Raw genomic sequence first — 19,264 nt, 5'->3', positions numbered from 1 at the left:
TATTTGGAAATTTGACATATATCGGTATCTGCCTTTTTTTAATCCGACGGGCCGATATTAAGAAATCAATTTAAAACTGGGTTATTTCGGCTTAGATGCAGCCGCGCCTCTCTCTTTCTCTCTCTCTCTCTCTCTCTCTCTCTCTCTCTCCTGCACTATCCACTCTGCGCCCTCTGATTGGTTGATGCAGAAGCTGTCCTCACACACACACACACACACACACACACACACACACACAGACTGGGACTGATTTGGGATGAGACTGTGTTCTATACATTTTCTCCATTACTAATACATAGTGTGCAGAGCGTTTAGAGCCAGACTGATGAACTAATGTTCTGGTAAAAGCTCATCAGACTCCACCTCAGCGTGCTTCCCTAAAACAAGTGAACGGAGTTTTTTAGCCGCTCTCTTAATCCCACACACATGCTTTTCTATCACAGACTGTTTCCATCTCCATGTTATCAGCAGTCTAATTCACACACGTCAGGAGGTAATCTGAGTTAGCAGAGCTGCTGCTAATGTTTACTCTGCTCTGAAGTTCTTCTGAAACATTAGTAGTAGTTGTGAGATGTAGAGCACAGGGATGTTTAGTACAGTTTCAGAAGAGTTTTCTGCGTTTACCTTTGACACATGTGTTTTCTCTCCGGAGCTTCTCACACGAGAAAACTTTGCCTCTCTGTGGTGTGTACCCTTCCACGTCAAAATCCGACACGGAAGGGGTACCCTCTGCGTCAAATAGTGCCGCTATGGGGCTCTGACCGCATGCATCGATTTCTGACTATTTGGGATGAGACTGTGTTGGTATGTAATGTAATAGTGTGTGTCTGCGTTAAAGTCACATGAAGAACTCTACAACTCACAACTACTAATGTTGCTGTGAGCTTTCTAGTCCTATGATCTAAAAAGTAAAGTGAAGATGAGACAGAGTCAAATTCAGAAGTGATTTATCTGAACATGGTGGAACATTTTAAATCCTGTGTGTGCTCATTAAAGCCCTAAAGGTTGTTTGTGTTCTGTTAGGAGTTTAATTGCACTCATAGCCACTATTATACTTTTTATATAGCTTTTGTCATATTAATCATTAATAATGTAGCAACATAGTTTTGAATGACAGGGTCCCTGCTATCGCACAGTAAAATATAAAATTTAATAATGAAATCAACTTAAGGCGTCTCAAATGCTGTAATAGATTAAGCATGATGAGTTCAGCATATGTCAGCATGTGGCCCAAGAGTTTACAAGAGTCTCCCTGTATTTTTGTTGCGTTTGAACTTAAAACAAAGATGAGTCATTATAGTTATATTTCAATTTTACTTTATTTACTGTGGAAAAATTTCAGGGAGCTATTTATTTAAGCTTTTATTCAACTTTATAAGAGATGCTTCTGAGTCTAGGAAATCCATGCACTTCTGGAGCTATTATTTTCTATTTGTTTGATTGAATAAACATGTTTTAGGCATTTAAACGACGTTTAGTGTTTGCGTTATTCAAAATTTTTCACGCCAATTTTTACACTTTTACTGCAAATGAATATCGGCTCCAAATATCGGTTATCGGCTTCCTCTAACTACTAATAATCGGTATCGGCCCTGAAAAAACCCATATCGGGTCGATCTCTAAAAATAATTGCATGGTTATGTAGCGGTTAGCACTGTTAGCATCAGCAAGACAACCACTGACTGACTGTAACTCATATCTGTACATAACCCTGCAAATCTGCACAAAAGAAATAATATTTGCACTCAACATCTTACCACTGTGTCTATTTTTTTGTATCGTGCACAATCAGTCAATCTTTATTTTTTTATGCATCTTGATACAGTTACTCTTTGTGCAGAGTACTTACCTCATTTTACCTTACCTATTTATTTATCCGTGCTTAGTATACAGTTTATTTCCTATTTTGTGTTTTAGCTTAGTTTAAATTGTTTTAACTGTACAGTTTTACTTTCTTTACTTCATTTTAGTTTAGCTTAACTGTGTCATGTGTAGGGAACTCGCAAAGAATTTCAATACTCAGTACTGCTGTGTATATGACAATAAACTTCTTGAATCTTGAATCTTTCTGTGCACCTTAATAGGTGAATTGATCACGTTAAATTAGCTGAAGGTGTGGATGTGAGTGTGAATGGTTGTTTGTATGTCAGCCCTGAAATGCACTGGAGATCTGTCCATGTTTCTAGATGAAGAGCAGACACTTGTCATTGAGTGAGCAAATGTATAAACATTCATACCTCTGGGCTCACACACACAGTTTTTGTCGGGTTCTGAAAGCCTAACAGTTACAGACGCTAACAAAGAATTGGGCAATGCCTGTTGTAACGAGGGGTCAATTTAACCTGAAAAAGTGCTGGAACTTGTACCACTCAAGCATTAAATCTAATGTGAATTGAAAACCACTCGCATACACAGACTGTATGCACACCCCCATGCCTCCCTCCCCCAGCAGCATGATCACTGACATGTGAAAAAGTGGTACCATGTAAAACCTGGTTTCCCTCCTTTGGTTAGCACAAACACAAACACCCAATATATACTTAATACACCAATAAGATATTTCTTAAAAATTTGCTGTCCTGATCTCATTTCCCTACTCTCTGCCTTTCTTTGTTCATGAATCAAGTGCATGTACCAACCAAGTACAGCTGAGTACACAAGAGTCAAAAAATCAAATATGTCTCAAACCACTCATCTAACTGGAATCTGCCCTGTGGAAAATGTGTGGTGACTTTAAGTGGGTCAACTTTCATTCTTCAAACATGAGTGGAGAGTACTGTAACTAACAAAACAGGAAACTAATTATTTTTAATTATCTCCTGTGACAAAAAGGGTTTGAAAACTTCAGGCGAGAATCAGTCCTCCTGTGATTGAGTTCATCAAGAATACACACAGCAACAGCCAAACTTAACCACAACTTCACTAACAAATGTACCATTAAATAAAGGACAATGAAGCATAAAAACCTCAGTCTTCTTTACAGGGTTAAAAGATCAGCTTACACCATGAACATATATGTGCTGTTATAAACTATGTATACTCATGACACCGTACGCTCTCATTTGTTATGGTCATTTGACAGCTCAGGCATTGTACTGCAAATCCTAACCCATATGGTCTATAGACTCTTTTCACATGAGAGAACAATATATTCTATCATCGCAATGTGCAGAAGTTGATAATATACATGATATACATTGTGGTTTACTTGATGTCCCACTAAAATGTTTTACTAATACTGAACTCACAGGGTGGACTCAATTAAATCTTGATATTCATATTCATACTTTATAATGTGATAGTTCTGCTAACAGTCCACTCCAGCTTCTGTAATGTATGGGTTCAATCTTTGGGTTGCATTATCTCACCACAGCTGACCTGACACTGAACTGACCCCTTCATTCCTTATGAATAAAACAACAGAATTCACTCTCCATCACATATATTAGACCAGGCATGTCCAAAGTCCGGCCCAGGGGCCAATCACGGCCCGCGGTCAGATTTAATACGGCCCACAGCTTGGGTTTTATATTATATTATTTATGGCCCGCTTGGACTGTTGATCCGAGTCCATGAATCATAAAAGGTTCCAAATGCAGTTTCTCCTTTCACCTCATGGTGGCAGCACCACTCTAACTCTATCTGGCTCTGTGACTTCGCCGTGAACCCTTTTCGCTCATTTCTAACCACGGCGCCTGTAAATAAAAAAAAGGAAAGTTGAGAGTGAGGGCCGCCGCTTCCAGGAGAGACGGGAATTGCAATTTTTTTTCACTGAAAATCGAGGTGATTGTGTTTGCCTAATTTGTCGAGAGCTTGTTGCCTTGTTTAAGGAATTCAATGTAAAGACACACTAGCAGACAAAACATGCTAACGCATACGACAAGCTAGCAGGGAGTGAGTGTTCTGAAAAAGTGAAGCAGATTCAAGCTGCTTTAAACTCACAACAGTGACTCTTCATGTGAACCTGGGAGTTCAATGAATTCACCACCAAAGCAGGCTACCAAGTTGCCAGGTTAGTTGCCTCTAACTGCTGGTGTTATGTACTTGTAGATGTGACACAAATATTACTTTCTGAATGATTTTGTGAAAGACAAGAGTAAGAGTCATATGTTTTCATCTTAAACGTTAACAGACTTTACATTACTGAGTAATATATGAGTAATGATTACTCATATAAGTCATGTTTAAAATGAATGTGGGGTTAAGATTTTTATCAACTTTTTGGAAGTTTAAGATACTCTATACAGTTTGTTCTATGTAATCTGACTCCAGATGTGAAAGGAAGGCAGAATTGTTTTTTCTTTTTTTTTTTTTTTTTTTAATTTGTTCACACCTGAGTGGCGTAGATCTGGTTACATTGCCATTAAAATATATTATATTGTGACAATGAAAAATAAAATTATTGTAGAACAGCTCATTTATATGTAATTTTTACTGTTTAAAAAATGTCTGAAGGGACCACTGGCCCCTGGCAATGTCCACATTATCAGATCTGGCCCTCTTTAAAAAAAGTTTGGACACCCCTGTATTAGACCATCTGTCACATCCTTTACAGTAGAGCTAGACTTATTGTGAATTCATTTTTCTTTTGTTTTAGGTTTTTTGTGCATTCTCAGCTAACTCAATTTCAGAGTTTGTATATTTAATGTTGAAGAAATATTTGTGGTAGAGCCCGACCGATATGGGATTTTTGGGGTCGATGCCGATATTGGGGGCTAAAATAAGAGCCAATATCCGATTTATCGGCTGCTATCTGATATATTGGCCGATAACCAATATATCGGCTGATATATGAAATAAGAACATTGATAAACAGGATATAATAGTCGTATATTAGATAATGGTGGATATGTGGATTAACAGTTGCTTCTTTGTTTATCTCACAAAGATAATATACACAACTTTAAAACACTGTATACTCATCTTATATTAGACTACTATGTGACCATGGGTTGTAGATATGATAGTTTTTATGTTGGAGAGAGCAGACTTTTGGGAAAAGATGTGAGTCTATATTTTATAATTAGTGACATAAAAATTGTTTGGTAAATGATTCTTTAAAATGTAAGCAACAATTAATGTGCAGAATTAATACCCTGGCAGAGCTGCAGAATGAAATTGCGAGGTACACGGGAAGCACATGGACAGGGGTGGGGGTGAATAGTTTGTAAGACAGGGGCATTGATTGTGAAGTGAAAGTGAAACTGAACATGCTTTATGATTCCTCTAACTCTCCCACCAGACACACAGACACATAGGAGCACAGTAACAGAATCACCGCGCAGCAAAAAAGGTAATACGTCGGGTACATATTGACCGATGTTGATTTATCGGTGATAAGCTATATCTGTATGTCCGTTGGGTTCTAATTTGTAGTTCTGAATGTTCTAAAATGTTCTGCTACTTGATAAGTCCTTATCATGTTCAGACCATAAAGAAAAAATTTCAACCATAAATAAGTTTTTTTCAATACATCTGGGAATGGGGTGTTAATTGCCGAGCTTACAGTGATAGATTTATTTGAAAAACTTGGGATATTCTCTGAGAATTAGCTGATAGATTTATAAGGACAAAAACTCACAAATAAGAAAAAAATTTCTGTATTTTCTGAGGTCATACATTTGCCAGACAAAGCTTGGAAGGTTCCTAAGATGTAAGTTCAGTTCAGTTCTGTTCAGTTCACATGTTTATTTCAAATCTGCTACCATAGTATAACACTTAACAGATGACAACTTCATACATGGTTTGAAAAAGGGATGGAAGAACCATTGCTTTTTTTTTTTTTTTTTTATAAGTACTAAAGTTCAAGAGAAAAAACTCAGTCCTTCTACTGAAGAAGCTCTAATATACCACCGTGCTTCTACTTTTACTTCTGACCAAAAATCAGCCTTTAAACTGGAAAGAAATTATTTCACATTTATGGTGAAAACTATCAGCATCAGTTGAAATTAAATGTTATATAGTGACAGCATTTTGGCTCTAGCATCCAGTATCCAGACCTCAAATGGGACTGGGTCCAGACTACACTGTTCCATAGGAAATAGTCATGTGACCAGAGCCAGTACATAATGTGAAAGGAAAACCAAGCCTCATTCTTTAAATTCTCAGGCCACATCTGGCTTCACACAAGGGGCCGTGAGCAAACATTGCAGAATCATCATCCTAGCATCAAGGCTAGATGTGGACACTCCATTCCCACTGGCCCACCCCCACCCACAATGATGGCAGAAATTATAATAAGCTGGAGGCCACAAGCAGGATATGTGTGGAGAAGGGCCCCTCCCTGGAAGCATCAACAGGGTGGAGATACTCTGGGACTAACTTGGATGAGTGAAGGAAATATACAGTAAGAGAGGCAGGCATGAGGCCAGACTCCTGGCATCTGGCCTCGGTCTGATGTATGATGGAAAAAAACTGCCTTATGATGCTGCGTTTAAAGGCATTCCTATGTTTGTAGATACTGCAAGAATGTCACGATCCTCTAAAATGGACTCATAAATGCAAGGTGAGCAGTGCAGCACGGAACATGTACCTCATTTATTTAGGATTTAAGTTGTATTTGTATCTACTGGTTTTCATCAAACATTTTTGACATATGAATATATGTAGAGAATATTAACTTGTACAAACAGGAGGAATGAACACATCACAAGCATGTTATGGTAAAGGACACTATTTTGTTTTAATGAGAAAAACATGTTTTGTGTGAACCCAGCCTAACTTAGCTAAACCACATTAGGTATTAACAGTTCAGGTGAGGTATCTTATTTAATGTCACTTAACTAGTTTGGGGGTTAATGTTACTCAGTTGTGTGTGAATATCTTAACAATGCTTGTAGTTGTAAAATATCCTACATGAGGATATCAACAAGCCAGTGCCTTTTTAATACTCATCTGGGTTGCTCCTCAAAAACACTAAGGTATAGCAACTCAATCTTTCAGTAATGGTATGGATATTATGTTGTCAGTAATGTTTAATCACATGAAAATAAGGATCATTGTTTTGTTTTGTTTTTGTCACATTACAATTAGTCGTTTTTATCTACACTGGGACCAGGTTTCTGCAGTAGCTCAGAAGTGACGTCCTCGTCTGCTTTTAACCATTTATTAGGGATACACTAACACATCAGCTGGACTGTATCTGTACTGGCAGAAATCAGCATTGCATATAAGATTTCTTTTGACTGAAGGCAGAAGCAGATATTTATCTGTTGTGCTATTCTAAAGTTGTTGTTTTGTTCATAAATCTGTATGTTTTCAATTTGTGTTCATTTAATGAAGGTGTGATGAAGAGCTGAAAGACTTTAAAATAGCAACCACTTTAATACTGAGGTAAGAAAGATTTCCTTTTTAGGGGGTATAAATAACAACAAAAAAAAAAATACAGAAAGAGAAAGTAACATTGGTAGTATCATTGGCTATCTGCCAAAATGTAATTTTAAATATCAGTATCAACCAAGATTGAACATTTTTGTATATTATCTTTATTCATTGTTATTATTCTTATTAATAAGAATAATAATAACGAAAACAGCTGGGCCACAAACCATGGAGCTGAACTTCACTTTCAGTCAGTCAAAATGAGGATATGGAACCTCAGATTTCTAATCTTGTGGATTATACTGACCTTTGTACCTAATTTGACCATTTTTATGGACTTTTTGAGATTAACAGTGACATTTTTGTTGAAATATTTGGTGTGTACTTATTTTTGTATATAAAACCCCCCCCACATATTTTTGGCTTTTTGACAGTGCAAACTTTGTGGATCACTGATAAGAAACCGTTCATATGTTACAACACTTCTATAACACTCCAACAATGTCATCAGAGACAACTGGGGCCACTGTTAACGGATGATATCATTCTGAAATGTGGATTTCTGTTTTTACTACAGTTATTAATATGGATGAGACTTTAGTATCTCTTAAACTTAACATCCTAGGCTGGACAAAACACATACTGACTCCAAACCAGGGACTTTTGTGGCCACCATAGGGGTAGATGAGTTGTGTATTCAGTTCACCACTAGATATCACTAAATATCACACATTGGCCCAAATCCATTCAGATAATATAGACTCAGTAGGGCAAGTGATTTTAATCTACAGGGTGTCCCATAAGTCTCCATACATAGGAGACATAATACATATGGCTCTAACATGTATTTCTTTATATTTCTTCTTTATAGTTCTTCAGCAGTGGAGGACACGCATTGAAATGTGTTCCCGACAAAATGGCAGTCATATAGAGCATATTATATAAATAAAAATGGTTTATGTCAAGAAACGTTTATTTTTCCTATGTATGGAGACTTATGGGACACCCTGTATATCGTCTGATTTGAGTTGGGAATGAGTGAAAGCATGCAGTTGCTTCATGACTGAAATGCCACAATTACTGCATAGTGATTCATACAAAAAGCTAAAATTCTTTCATTCATCTTCTGAACACGCTTTATCCTCACGAGGGTCACAGGGGGTGCTGGAGTCTTTCCCAGCTACCTATGGGTGAAAGCAGAGTACACCCTGGATATTCACACCTATGGGCAATTTTTTTTAGATTAAATGGTAAAATTATAAATTGAAAATATGCTACTTGAATTTCTGGAGGAGGCAGAGAAGGTACTTCCTCTTCAGGGTAAAATATTACTATAAAATACATACATCAATAGAATGTAAGACGATAAAATCCTCACAGCTGTCTATTGGATAAGCATTTATCTGCACTTGCAACCTGTATGCCAGAGGTGAACAATTCACACTGTGTATATTTATAAGAGCTGACTCGGTTACATGTTTATAACGAGAGCTGAAAGGATTACTCAATGAATCAACTCAAAACGATTAAAAAACTACAGAAAAAAGAAAGTGAAACTTAACAAAATTCGAACGTCCAAGCCAGTTTCTGTGCCTCTGTTATACTCTCTGTTGCCATGTTTACCCCTCCTTATCGTGGTGCAGCACCGCTGCTGAATGTATAAAGAAACCCTGCACATATGGGTTCTGCTTCCAGCCACCCTGCTTTCCAAGCGTTTGCGTTCTTCACATAGGCTACATGTATTCATTTGGTACACCTCTGTATTAGGGCTGCTCGATTATAGAAAAAAAAATAATCACGATTATTTTAGCAATAATTGAAATCACGATTATTAAAAACGATTATTTGTTAACCTTAAAGTTGTTTATTTTTTTCTTGCAAAACAATGTAAGATATACTCTTTAAATATAAATAAAGCTTTTAACCATTAAAACAAAGTATGTTCACTTTTGTACGAAACAAAAAAATCTTTGAATGCAAATAAGTATACTGTAAATTCAAGTATGTTTCCTTTTGTAAACAAATAGTGCACTGGAATTAAACTGCTCTAGACTTGCCATAGAACTGGAGCAATAAAAAAAACTCACGTAAAGTGCAAATTATAAATTCAAGTATGTTCAGTGTAGTATGAAACATAGTAAATTCAGTGGCGTGCCGTGAGGTTTCAGTTAAGGTCTTCTGTATACATCAGCCATCTAGAATACGTACGTTAGGGTTATACAGGTTAGGGTTAGGTTAATACAGGAGTTGCAGCGTAAAGAGATTCGGAGACTGAAGATTGCATTGCGGACGAAGTTGTAGACGGAGTTTTTTTATGTGTTTTAGTTTTTCATAAGATTATGATAAAGGTCACGGTGGTTAAACTTTAGATGGTTAAAAAGGTTTGCTGTGTTACCGGTCGGTGCGGACACAACTACGAAACACTTTTTGCACGTAATGGGTTTTTGCTCTTCATCAAACCCAAAGTGATTCCATACAATTGAATTTGACTTGCCTTTTTTGTTTTCCAAGCACTTCTGCTGCGATTCTCCTATTTTTCCAGACCGCTAGGTACAACTTTCCTCTTAGGGTGGACCTGTCGGCTAGCAGGCAGCAGTAGCTTAGAGGGGGGCGGGGCAGAGCAGCTCATGGTAGCTTGCGTGCGCGTGAATTAAACAACTCAAAATTAATAATCGTTTTTTCTCGATTACATAATTTTTGTAATCGTTGCGTGTAATAATCGAAATCGTAATTGAATTTCGATTAATTGCACAGCCCTACTCTGTATCGTAGCGAAAGCCCTGAACCGAAACAATTCGGTACAAACAAGTGCACCATTACATCCCTAATATACACACATGCATACATACATGCATGCATGCATGCATACAGAGACAGACAGACAGACAGACAGACAGACAGACAGATAGACAGATAGATAGATAGATAGATAGATAGATAGATAGATAGATAGATAGATAGATAGATAGATAGATAGATAGATAGATAGATAGAGAGTTTTCCCAGTGGGCCGCTGGGTTAGTGGGCCAGTGCGGCCGGTGAGAGGAAAAAAAAAACTTCTGTTGCCAATGCCAATACGGCTCACAAGGTTGTGGCTGGTGGTCCACAACAGGGTGAGTATTGGCACAGTTGGGCTGGCGGCCGGCCTTTAATCTGGTTTCCTGTGTTATATAGGCTGTGCACCGAAACATAACTGGGAGCTGATGGAGAGCCTTTGGGTCATTTATGTTCCTTTATGTATGTAAATAGGTACGTCTGTTTTTAACATTGTCATGTGTCACTGCCTTCATACTTCCATGTGTCCTGTACATTGGAATGAACGCTTCTCAATAAATCTACCAGAGGGCGCCACTTGTAATTACCATACTGGCCAAATACCATGAAGAAGAGTAAAGTTTTTTGATAAGAAGAAGAAAGTAAATAATAACAAACATGGCGACAACAGAGGAGGTTTTAGTAATGTGGATACTAGTGTTAATATTGAGAAGGGTAGTTAGAGGGCTGTGCTCCACGTCCAGCTCGGGCTGGGGTCCGCTGCATCTAGTTTGGGTAGGGTCCCAATGCGTCCGGCTCCACCACGTTATGCTCTAGCCGGGCTCTGCATCCAGCTCCAACCAGTGACAGTAGAATTCCGTTAGTCAGTTGTCTTGCAAAGGTCTAATATAAACACGAGCTGTCCAGAAATGTCATTTGAAAATGACAAATGAGCCGTACCGCGGTACATCCTTGTACCGAACCGTGAGCGGCAAACTGAACGGTACAACGTGTACCATTGCACCCCTAATACAAACTCTGTTGCACTTTTCAGACTCATGGACTCACTTCCGTAAAATACCCAGCGTGGGTAATAAACTCTTGGTGGGCGAACCCTCTCAGTCCTCTTTGTTTTGTCAAACCAGTTACTGAATACAAAGTGGAATATTGTGTGGAATTCTGTGTTCAGTTGAATTTCTGAGCCATTGTTTTGAATGGCCATCCATTGATGCACTGGTTGTTAAATGTTATTGTTTGTCTTACTATCAATATATGGTACCAATTTAAAAGCAAACTTTCAGTCTCTGCCTCTCTCTCCTAGAGCCAATCCTAGTCTTCTGGTCACTAGCCTATTACCATATAGTTACTGTGTTACAACATTATATAGGCCTTTAATAGTATCCAAACAATACATATTAGCCTTTGTACCTTTGTAATAACACATATGCTACACTAGTTTCATGAGTGACAGGCCAGATAACTTTGGTTTTGAGTGAGCCAGTTAGGTACAGAGGTTGCACTAGGCATTTTTATTGCCCGTCATTTTGACAGACAGGTTTGTAAAAATTCTGTCATAACACATTATTATCCGTCATTTCAAATATAATTTTTAATGATAATGAGACATATTTAGCAGGCCTGTAATGGTACACTAAATTTTCGGTTCGGTAGGGATGGGAATCGAGAACCGGTTCTTTTTGAGAACCGGTTCCCAGTAGCTTGATTCCTTGGAATCGTTTGCCTGCCTGCTTAACGATTCTGCTTACTGATTCCGCCTTCGTTGTGCATGCGCAATGACGTCACATGTAAGCTGCATTGTTTTGGTCAGAACGTAGACAACATGGTGTTGAGGCAGAAACTGTCTAAAAAGATGACACCAGGTCCACTTACTTGGAACACTTGCAAAGCTTCCATGTCTTCAAAAGGGTAGAATCCCTCCAATATGCTCAAACATTTGTCCACAGCATGTGAATCATTTACAGGAATGTCACGTATTTAATACGATACTCAGCAGCGCTTGTGAATGTAGCGGCAGAGTGAACGCTGGGCCGGTTCTGGTGTGGGCAACAAACATTGTAACTCCTCAAATACAAGTTTCCGAAGGTAGGGGAAAGGAAATGAAGTGCACAACAACGGGGGACAAGCCGAGCCGAGTCGAACCGGTTCCACGTAGTAGAGATGCGGCAATAGAGGAATTAGTAAAGCGTCTTTAGTTTCACTTTCACTGTGCACCCCCCCACACCCCCGAACCGGCCAGCGTCATCTGTTATTATTATTTGTACATACTGTATATGTTATATTTTCTGTGTAGAGATGGAAATATAAAAGACAGTTAATGCAAACACACCTGTTTGTACTCTTTTATTCCCTCACCCAATAAGAAGCGATACAACAATCGGTAAGGAATCGGATCGATAAGCAAAATCAATAATGGAATCGGAATCGTTAAATTCTTAACGATTCCCATCCCTACGGTTTGGTACATTTTCTGTTTTGAAAGCCACGGTTTGTTTGTTTTTTTTGGTTCGGTACGGGAAGAAAGAAAACCCCTCAAAATGTCTTTAATGTATTTATTAAGAATTTTTGAACCCCCCCCCCCAATTTTTGGAGACAATAGAATATAGAAAAACAGGAATAATATAATTCTGCTGCTATAAATCAAATAGAAAATAAAATTAACCAAAATAGCCAAAAACAAAATTAAGGGTGCGATTTGTCAAAAACACAGAGGGAGGGATGGGTTTTTTTGGTGTTGTTGTTGTGGGGGGGGAGCGGTCCATTATGCTGGCGTGAAACGAAAGTGAAGCTTTACATACTTTGAATGTCCAACTCCCTGGTTCTATTCCTCTATTATATAGTGTGTGTGTGTGTGTGTGTGTGTGTGTGTGTGTGTGTGTGTGTGTGTGTGTGTGTGTGAGAGAGAGCGAGAGACAGACAGACAGACAGACAGACAGAAAGAGCTAGTGTAAGTGTTTGAGAACTACCGTACACAGGTGGCAAACAACGTTCATCTTATCAACGTCTCTTTCCTTGTTGTCTTTCACCGGGAACCCGAAGTGACCCCAAACAGGAGACCATAATGATGGCGGAGGGTCTTCAATCTTTTCCCTCCAGGTCGACATCATATTTGTTGTTTTTTTAAACCTTATAACAGCTGCTATTTCGTTTTTTGGATCAATGTGCACTCCTTCAATATGTCCATGTGGAACTTGCGCGGATTTAAAGTTACGCATCGAACAACATCTTTCATTCCTTTTTCTTTTTCTCAACATACTGTACCATTTCGGTACAGCTGTGTACCGAACTGAAAAAGTGCGTACCGAAATGGTTCGGTTTGGTATGTGTACCATTACAGGCCTAATATTTAGTGGGGGTGGAACATTATAGAAAGATTTAGTTTTGGTACGGTTTCAGTACAGGGGTCTTCGGTTCAATACATTTCCGATACATTTTTGGTACAGTGAAGGAGACCAGTGAAGGGGGGAGACATAGGGTGTGCTCTGTAACTACCTGCGGGACACAGAACATTTATACAAAATTTTGTTAAGTCATTTGTACATTAACAGGCACCCCACATGCTATGTATTTTTGCATTTTTTAATGTTCAATGCTCATTTATGGCAAATACTGTTATTTACTTAGTCTTTTTTAACACCTCACAGTATTCCTCGAGGTGCTGTGAACATGACCTCACAGTAACACCGCAGCAGAGGAACGCTGATGGAGAAGAGGAGCAGGTTCACTTGATTTTACCAACTTGAGTTGAGTTTGTGCCACAAAGCTGCAACATACCGAAAACCGAAAGTGAAACTTAACATGCTTTGACCGTCTGACCCGGCTTTTGTGCCTCAGTTCTACTCTCTGTTATCATGATTTGTTTGTTTTTTTTGCAGCAGCTCTGAGAATTCATCGCTGCTGAATGTATATAGAGGAAAACCTGTACATGGGTTCTGCTTGCAGCCACCCTGCTTCCCAAGTGTTTGCGTTCTTCACATAGGCTACATGTATTTGTTCAGAACACCGTATTGTATTGAAGTCCCCGAACCAAAACAGTACAGTACAAATGAGTGCATCATTACACCCCTAATATTTAGTAACATTTAATGTTCAAAAACGACTCAATGATGCAGCAAACTGTGGTTGCTGCTAGCTGATAAACGTCATCAGTACTACTTGCTTGTCCTTCATCCTCCACCACATCAGTTCCTATTTTTTCACCGTGTTTATCAATGTCATCACATTTACTGGGCTTTTTAAAATAATTAAGGAGACACAGCTGTCTTGAAATTTTGTGCTAGCAAAGTCGCATAGAATTTTGGCTAAAGTCAGCTAAAAAAGACAAGACTTGACACTAGTCACTTTTTCATTGGACATATGCACAAAACTTTACTGATATTTACTAAATTAAAAAAAAAAACAAGTGCGTAATGTTGCTTTTTTTTTATTAAATCACAAATGTGATGATTTGTTTATTTATTATCTTGATATGACATGAGAAGTCATACCATAAACATGTCGACGAACATAAATATCATGTTGATTTACAAATGTATTCATTATTATCTAGGGGTGAAACGATTCCTCGAGTAGTTCGAGTACCTCGATTACAAAAAATGATCGAGGAATTTTCTCTGCCTCAAGGAATCGCTTATTTAATTGTAAAGCTCAAAGCACGGCATTTCGCACGCACTACTTAATGTGGCACATTGCGCTTATGTTACTTATGCAAAGGAAGATGACGGAGGATGCGGAAGTGTTCAGTTGAAGCAGCGGAAAGATGGAAGAGGTGAGTGAATACAACAATGATGACGAAAGACCAAATAAACACAATAAAAAAGACAGAAAATGCCAAAAGTGTGGAAGCATTTCAGACTGAACAGCAAGGTAAACACCGTGACATGTATCCATTGTAACACGGCCCTTCCATACCACAACAGCACATCTCCGATGCAGCATCTTCCCCAAAGACACCCAGAATGGAGCGGAGGACCCAAGATAAAAATAAAATTAACATAGTGCAAATCAATGAGGTTAACGTTAATGTACCTTACTAACATATTGTTAGCCCTGCGGAGGGCTAGGTTTCTGTTACTTATGGCTATTGTCAAATGTGTGGCTAGTTTATTACGACTGTGACAAGCATAGATTTAGGCAGCGAGCCGTGCACCCGTGCTTTGCAAGGTTAATTTCCCAAAAGCATGGCCAAAATGGTGCAAGGCTTGCGCAAAGCTCTCTCTTACCTTGTCATGGCCGAATTTTTGCAAAATCCAACTACTTTTTGCTAAAATGAAGCGAATCATCAATCAACTGGACGTGTGTGTGCGTGTGTGTGTGTGTGTGTGTGTGTGTGGGGGGGGGTTAGGTTATGAGACAGACAGATAAGGTGGGGTGGCCACTGCCTTGGTTGTCCTGAATATAGCAGAAATGTGTGAAACTGTTCATGAATGGGCTTGTTCCAAGTTCCCATTCAAAAGTTCTTGCCTCTTACATGCCACAACACAATCCTATTATGTCTAAATTGTAAATTCTGAAACTTACAGCTGCCAAAATTAAGTTGCACATCAAAAAGGCAATGTTTATGCCTTTTTTTTTTTTTTTTAGTTATTAATGCGTTACATTTTTGATACTTACAAGAAATATTAAGTTGAAAGTAATTAAATTTTATTTATTTTTATTTGCAGTTGCCTCTCTGGAAATGTTTCTAGTCAAGATAATACATTTTGTTGCATATGCACAATATGAATGTAACAAATAAAACTGTTAATTATAAAAAAAAAAAAAAGGAGACCAATTGGTCCTTCATTATTAAGTGAAATACCTTATTTCCTCTTGTGTATTTATAATTGCTCTTTAACCAAGGAAAAATCAGTTTTATCCAATTACTTGATTAATCGAAGGAATTTTCAATAAAATACAAGAATACTAAAATATTCGATAGCTGCAGTCCTATTATTATCTATTACCCCTCTATCCCGTACAAAATTCAAAAATGATTCGGTTTTCTGCTGTGTCCACACATAGCCCGTGTTTCTTTTAACACTCTTCTTCTTCGCTTATTGTAACGTCCGTTAACATACGTTTGTTTGTTTGGTTTTTTTATTCACGTGACTCTAGCTGTGGAAAAAGGTCTTTTCATTGCAGTTTTGCATGATATACCATTTGTGCAACGCCCGAAAAACCACCTCTTGCCGACGCAAAAACTTTTAATTGAAAACGGGAGTTTTGGTGAAATTGTCGTTTTCCTAATAGGTAAATTTTTTATGCGCAAATTATATTCGTGCAATTTGAGGGTCAATGGAAAGCGACAAATGACTGATTAATATGCACACTCTCCACCAACTGGACAGGGGTCTACTACAGGTGAACTCTGAGTCATTTGAAGTGCAGTATTCTGCATAGTTGTGAATAGTGGCCTGTAGGGTTATATACAGGTAGGATGCTGTAGTGGACTGTTTGATGCTTAAGAGACAGACCAGCGATCCTGCAAGCAGGTTCTGTTCAATGTTGTGTGAAAACTTTCTTTGGTGGATTACCCTCAGTATTTTTAATTTGTCAAAATGACGGACGGCTTTCAGAATTTTCTGTTATCTTTAAAAAAAATTCTTCAATTACTTTATATTTTTTGGTGAACACGACCTCTGGGTAAAAATTCCCGGGCCATTTTTTTGCCCCAGTCCGCCCCTGCCTGCAGCTCTAGTTACATGTTTATAACCCCACCTGAACCTTTTTGTGAAGTGTGTCCTGCAGATTGTGTTTTAGACTGGGAGTCAGGTTAATATTTTCTGACAGAGGATGAAGATTTTGTAATCCCTGACTTGTTCTTTTATCTTAAACTCACAACTTTATCTAAAATTTGTTAACATCTGCTGCGGTCCTCACTGCTGTGCCTCCACCGGCTCCGTCCTGGGTTTGGACGCATTTGAGCATGTGCAGTGACCGCTGGTCCTGGGAGATGGAGGCCCGGCCTCTGCAGTGTCGGAGCCGGGGCTCTAATTAGAGGAGTGAGCCTCTAAGCCTATTAATTAAGGATGTAAATAAATTCACCTTGGGGAGTGGAGTGGGTGTGGGGGGTTTGTGTCACCCACCTTAAACAGACTTTCTGTCAGTCCCCTCCTCATCTGCGTCCACAAAAAGGTGCAAAAGAAGAACAGGGCGATTTCGGTGTAAGTAATGTAGGCGTTATCCAGGAGAGTCCTTCTGGAGAGCTCGAGCCCGCAGCCGCTACAGTCCCTCCATGCGTCAAACATGACAGTAGAAGCCCGGGTGATGAGGTCCAAGTACCCGGGCATGGGCTCCACTTCAGCCGGCGCAGCGCCCCCGTTATGACCACCCATTGTGGTGGTGGAGCTGCGGCGCAGAAGGAACTAAAAAAAAAAAAAAAAAAAAAAAAAACGAAAAACGTCGAAACCGGGGAAGAAATGAGTCCGACGTAAAGATAGGGGAAGTCCAGGGAGCACCAGTCCTGACCGTCTGACTAATCCGCCGACCAGCCTGTTAACTCGCCTTAAACCGCAAGAACAAGATTATCTAACCAGCTTACCCTCTTCAGCCCAATTCTCAGTTTTCCAAATTAAGACATGACCCAGCGTGTGCGTGGACGAGTTTAATGTATAATAGCAGGGCCCCGCAGGTCTGATCAGACGCCGGCTATGTGGAGGGACAGGACAGGCATTCAGAAGAATTATTATTAAATAGGGCTTAGACAGTTAATCACAGCCTTTAGCGCCGGTGAACATCATTCCACTCCGCACCAGACTCATCAGCGGCAGCGCGTCCCGGTTAGCCGCCTAGCTTAGTTCATTAACCGCACACAATGAAGACTGGACCACCAGTGGCAGCCGCTAATCTAATCGAGCTAAGCTAGCCGCCTCAATTCACCACGCGAAAAAACGTGATGGAGCACACCACAACTTAGTCCACCAGGGTTTTCGTCTCCTTTATTAACCGCCCCTGGCAGCGCATGCGATTTATGAGCCGCTACGTCGCTGTAACGGACGGGCTCATCCCTGGCCGTTATTCGGTTTATATAACGCCGCAGCGCCGCTTGCGGAGTTGGAACAGCAGACTCCGAGCAAAAAGGGGGGAAAGCGGGAGACGAAGCCAAGTTATTCCAGCGAGGAGGAAAGGATGAATGAGGAGGAGGCTGGTATCCGCTGAATAGACTGCGGGCTCGGTGCCGCTTCTGCGTCTTCTGCTCGTGTGCTACCTCCTCTGGTCCAGAGCCGCGGTTTGACAAGTCGCAATGTGCTTTCAGCGGTAAAAAAAAAAAAAAAAAAAAAAAAAATCATGTGGTACGTAAAAAACGGGGACAGTACGTTTATGCAAAACGGAGGATAAAAAAAAAGGCCGAGGGGGCGTGACGTAATTAGGACCGCTATCTTGTTTGAACTATGAGCTTCAACCGCTGAGGATTAAACAGGTTTACTTAAAGGGACAGAACCTTCCAGAACAGCACAAGACAACAGAACAAAGACATGTCACTAACACATATCAAACAGCATCTGCAAAAGACCACACCTCAAACACAATGCATGTATTGAACATTTATTTTTCAAAGGAATGCTTGTGTAACACAGCTGACATCAGTAAGAGAAATGCAAATGTGTATGGGAAATGGGATTCACCTTTACATTATTAACCCTCAAAGACCCAAACAGCCACTGGCAACCAAAACCATCTACTGATCTAAAATGCATAATTACTTCTGAACCACTAAACCTATCAATATGTTGAAATAATTCAGGTAAAATATAGTTTATCATCTTTTCATGGTCATCAGATATTACCCATTTGGATGTTCAGAGGCTCCGTAGTGAATGTGGAAACACAGTCATTGTCTACAACATTGATTCACCAGTAAAACCCCTGGAAGTTTGACATATGACAGTGGATGAAGACACTTGTTCAGTTATTGATATCTTTGTTGAAAAAGTCACTTTTCTTCAGGTTTCTGTTTCTGATACAATAACCCTCAATTTTTATCTGAGCTTTTATGATCAGTAAATTCAATATAGGAAAAAAGGATAATGTTATATTAAATGGTGATAAATTATTAAGAAAATGTTAAATAAAGAGAAAAAAATCATTTGGGAACTGCCACAAAAGTAGCACTGTGCCTTTATAGGTTAAAGTGGTGTCTTCTAAACTTGCAGCCAAATTACATTGAAACGCATGAAAATGGTTTCTTACA

At 39.2% G+C, this 19,264-nt stretch overlaps 1 protein-coding gene across 1 annotated transcript in view; it reads right to left on the bottom strand.

Annotated features, from left to right (window-relative positions):
• Window positions 1-18,463, bottom strand: part of cers1 (ceramide synthase 1) — a 110,623-nt gene extending 92,160 nt beyond the window's left edge. Inside the window, exon 1 of the mRNA XM_030132119.1 lies at window positions 17,160-18,463. Within this exon, the coding sequence (XP_029987979.1) occupies window positions 17,160-17,408 (249 nt within the window). The 5' untranslated portion in view covers window positions 17,409-18,463. The remainder of the gene's footprint in view (window positions 1-17,159) is intronic.
• Between the last annotated feature and the right edge of the window lie 801 nt (window positions 18,464-19,264).

This window comes from Sphaeramia orbicularis, chromosome 4 (assembly GCF_902148855.1).
Source record: "Sphaeramia orbicularis chromosome 4, fSphaOr1.1, whole genome shotgun sequence".
In the NCBI taxonomy this organism is placed as follows: domain Eukaryota; kingdom Metazoa; phylum Chordata; class Actinopteri; order Kurtiformes; family Apogonidae; genus Sphaeramia; species Sphaeramia orbicularis.
This window is presented reverse-complemented; position numbering and strand designations above follow the sequence as displayed.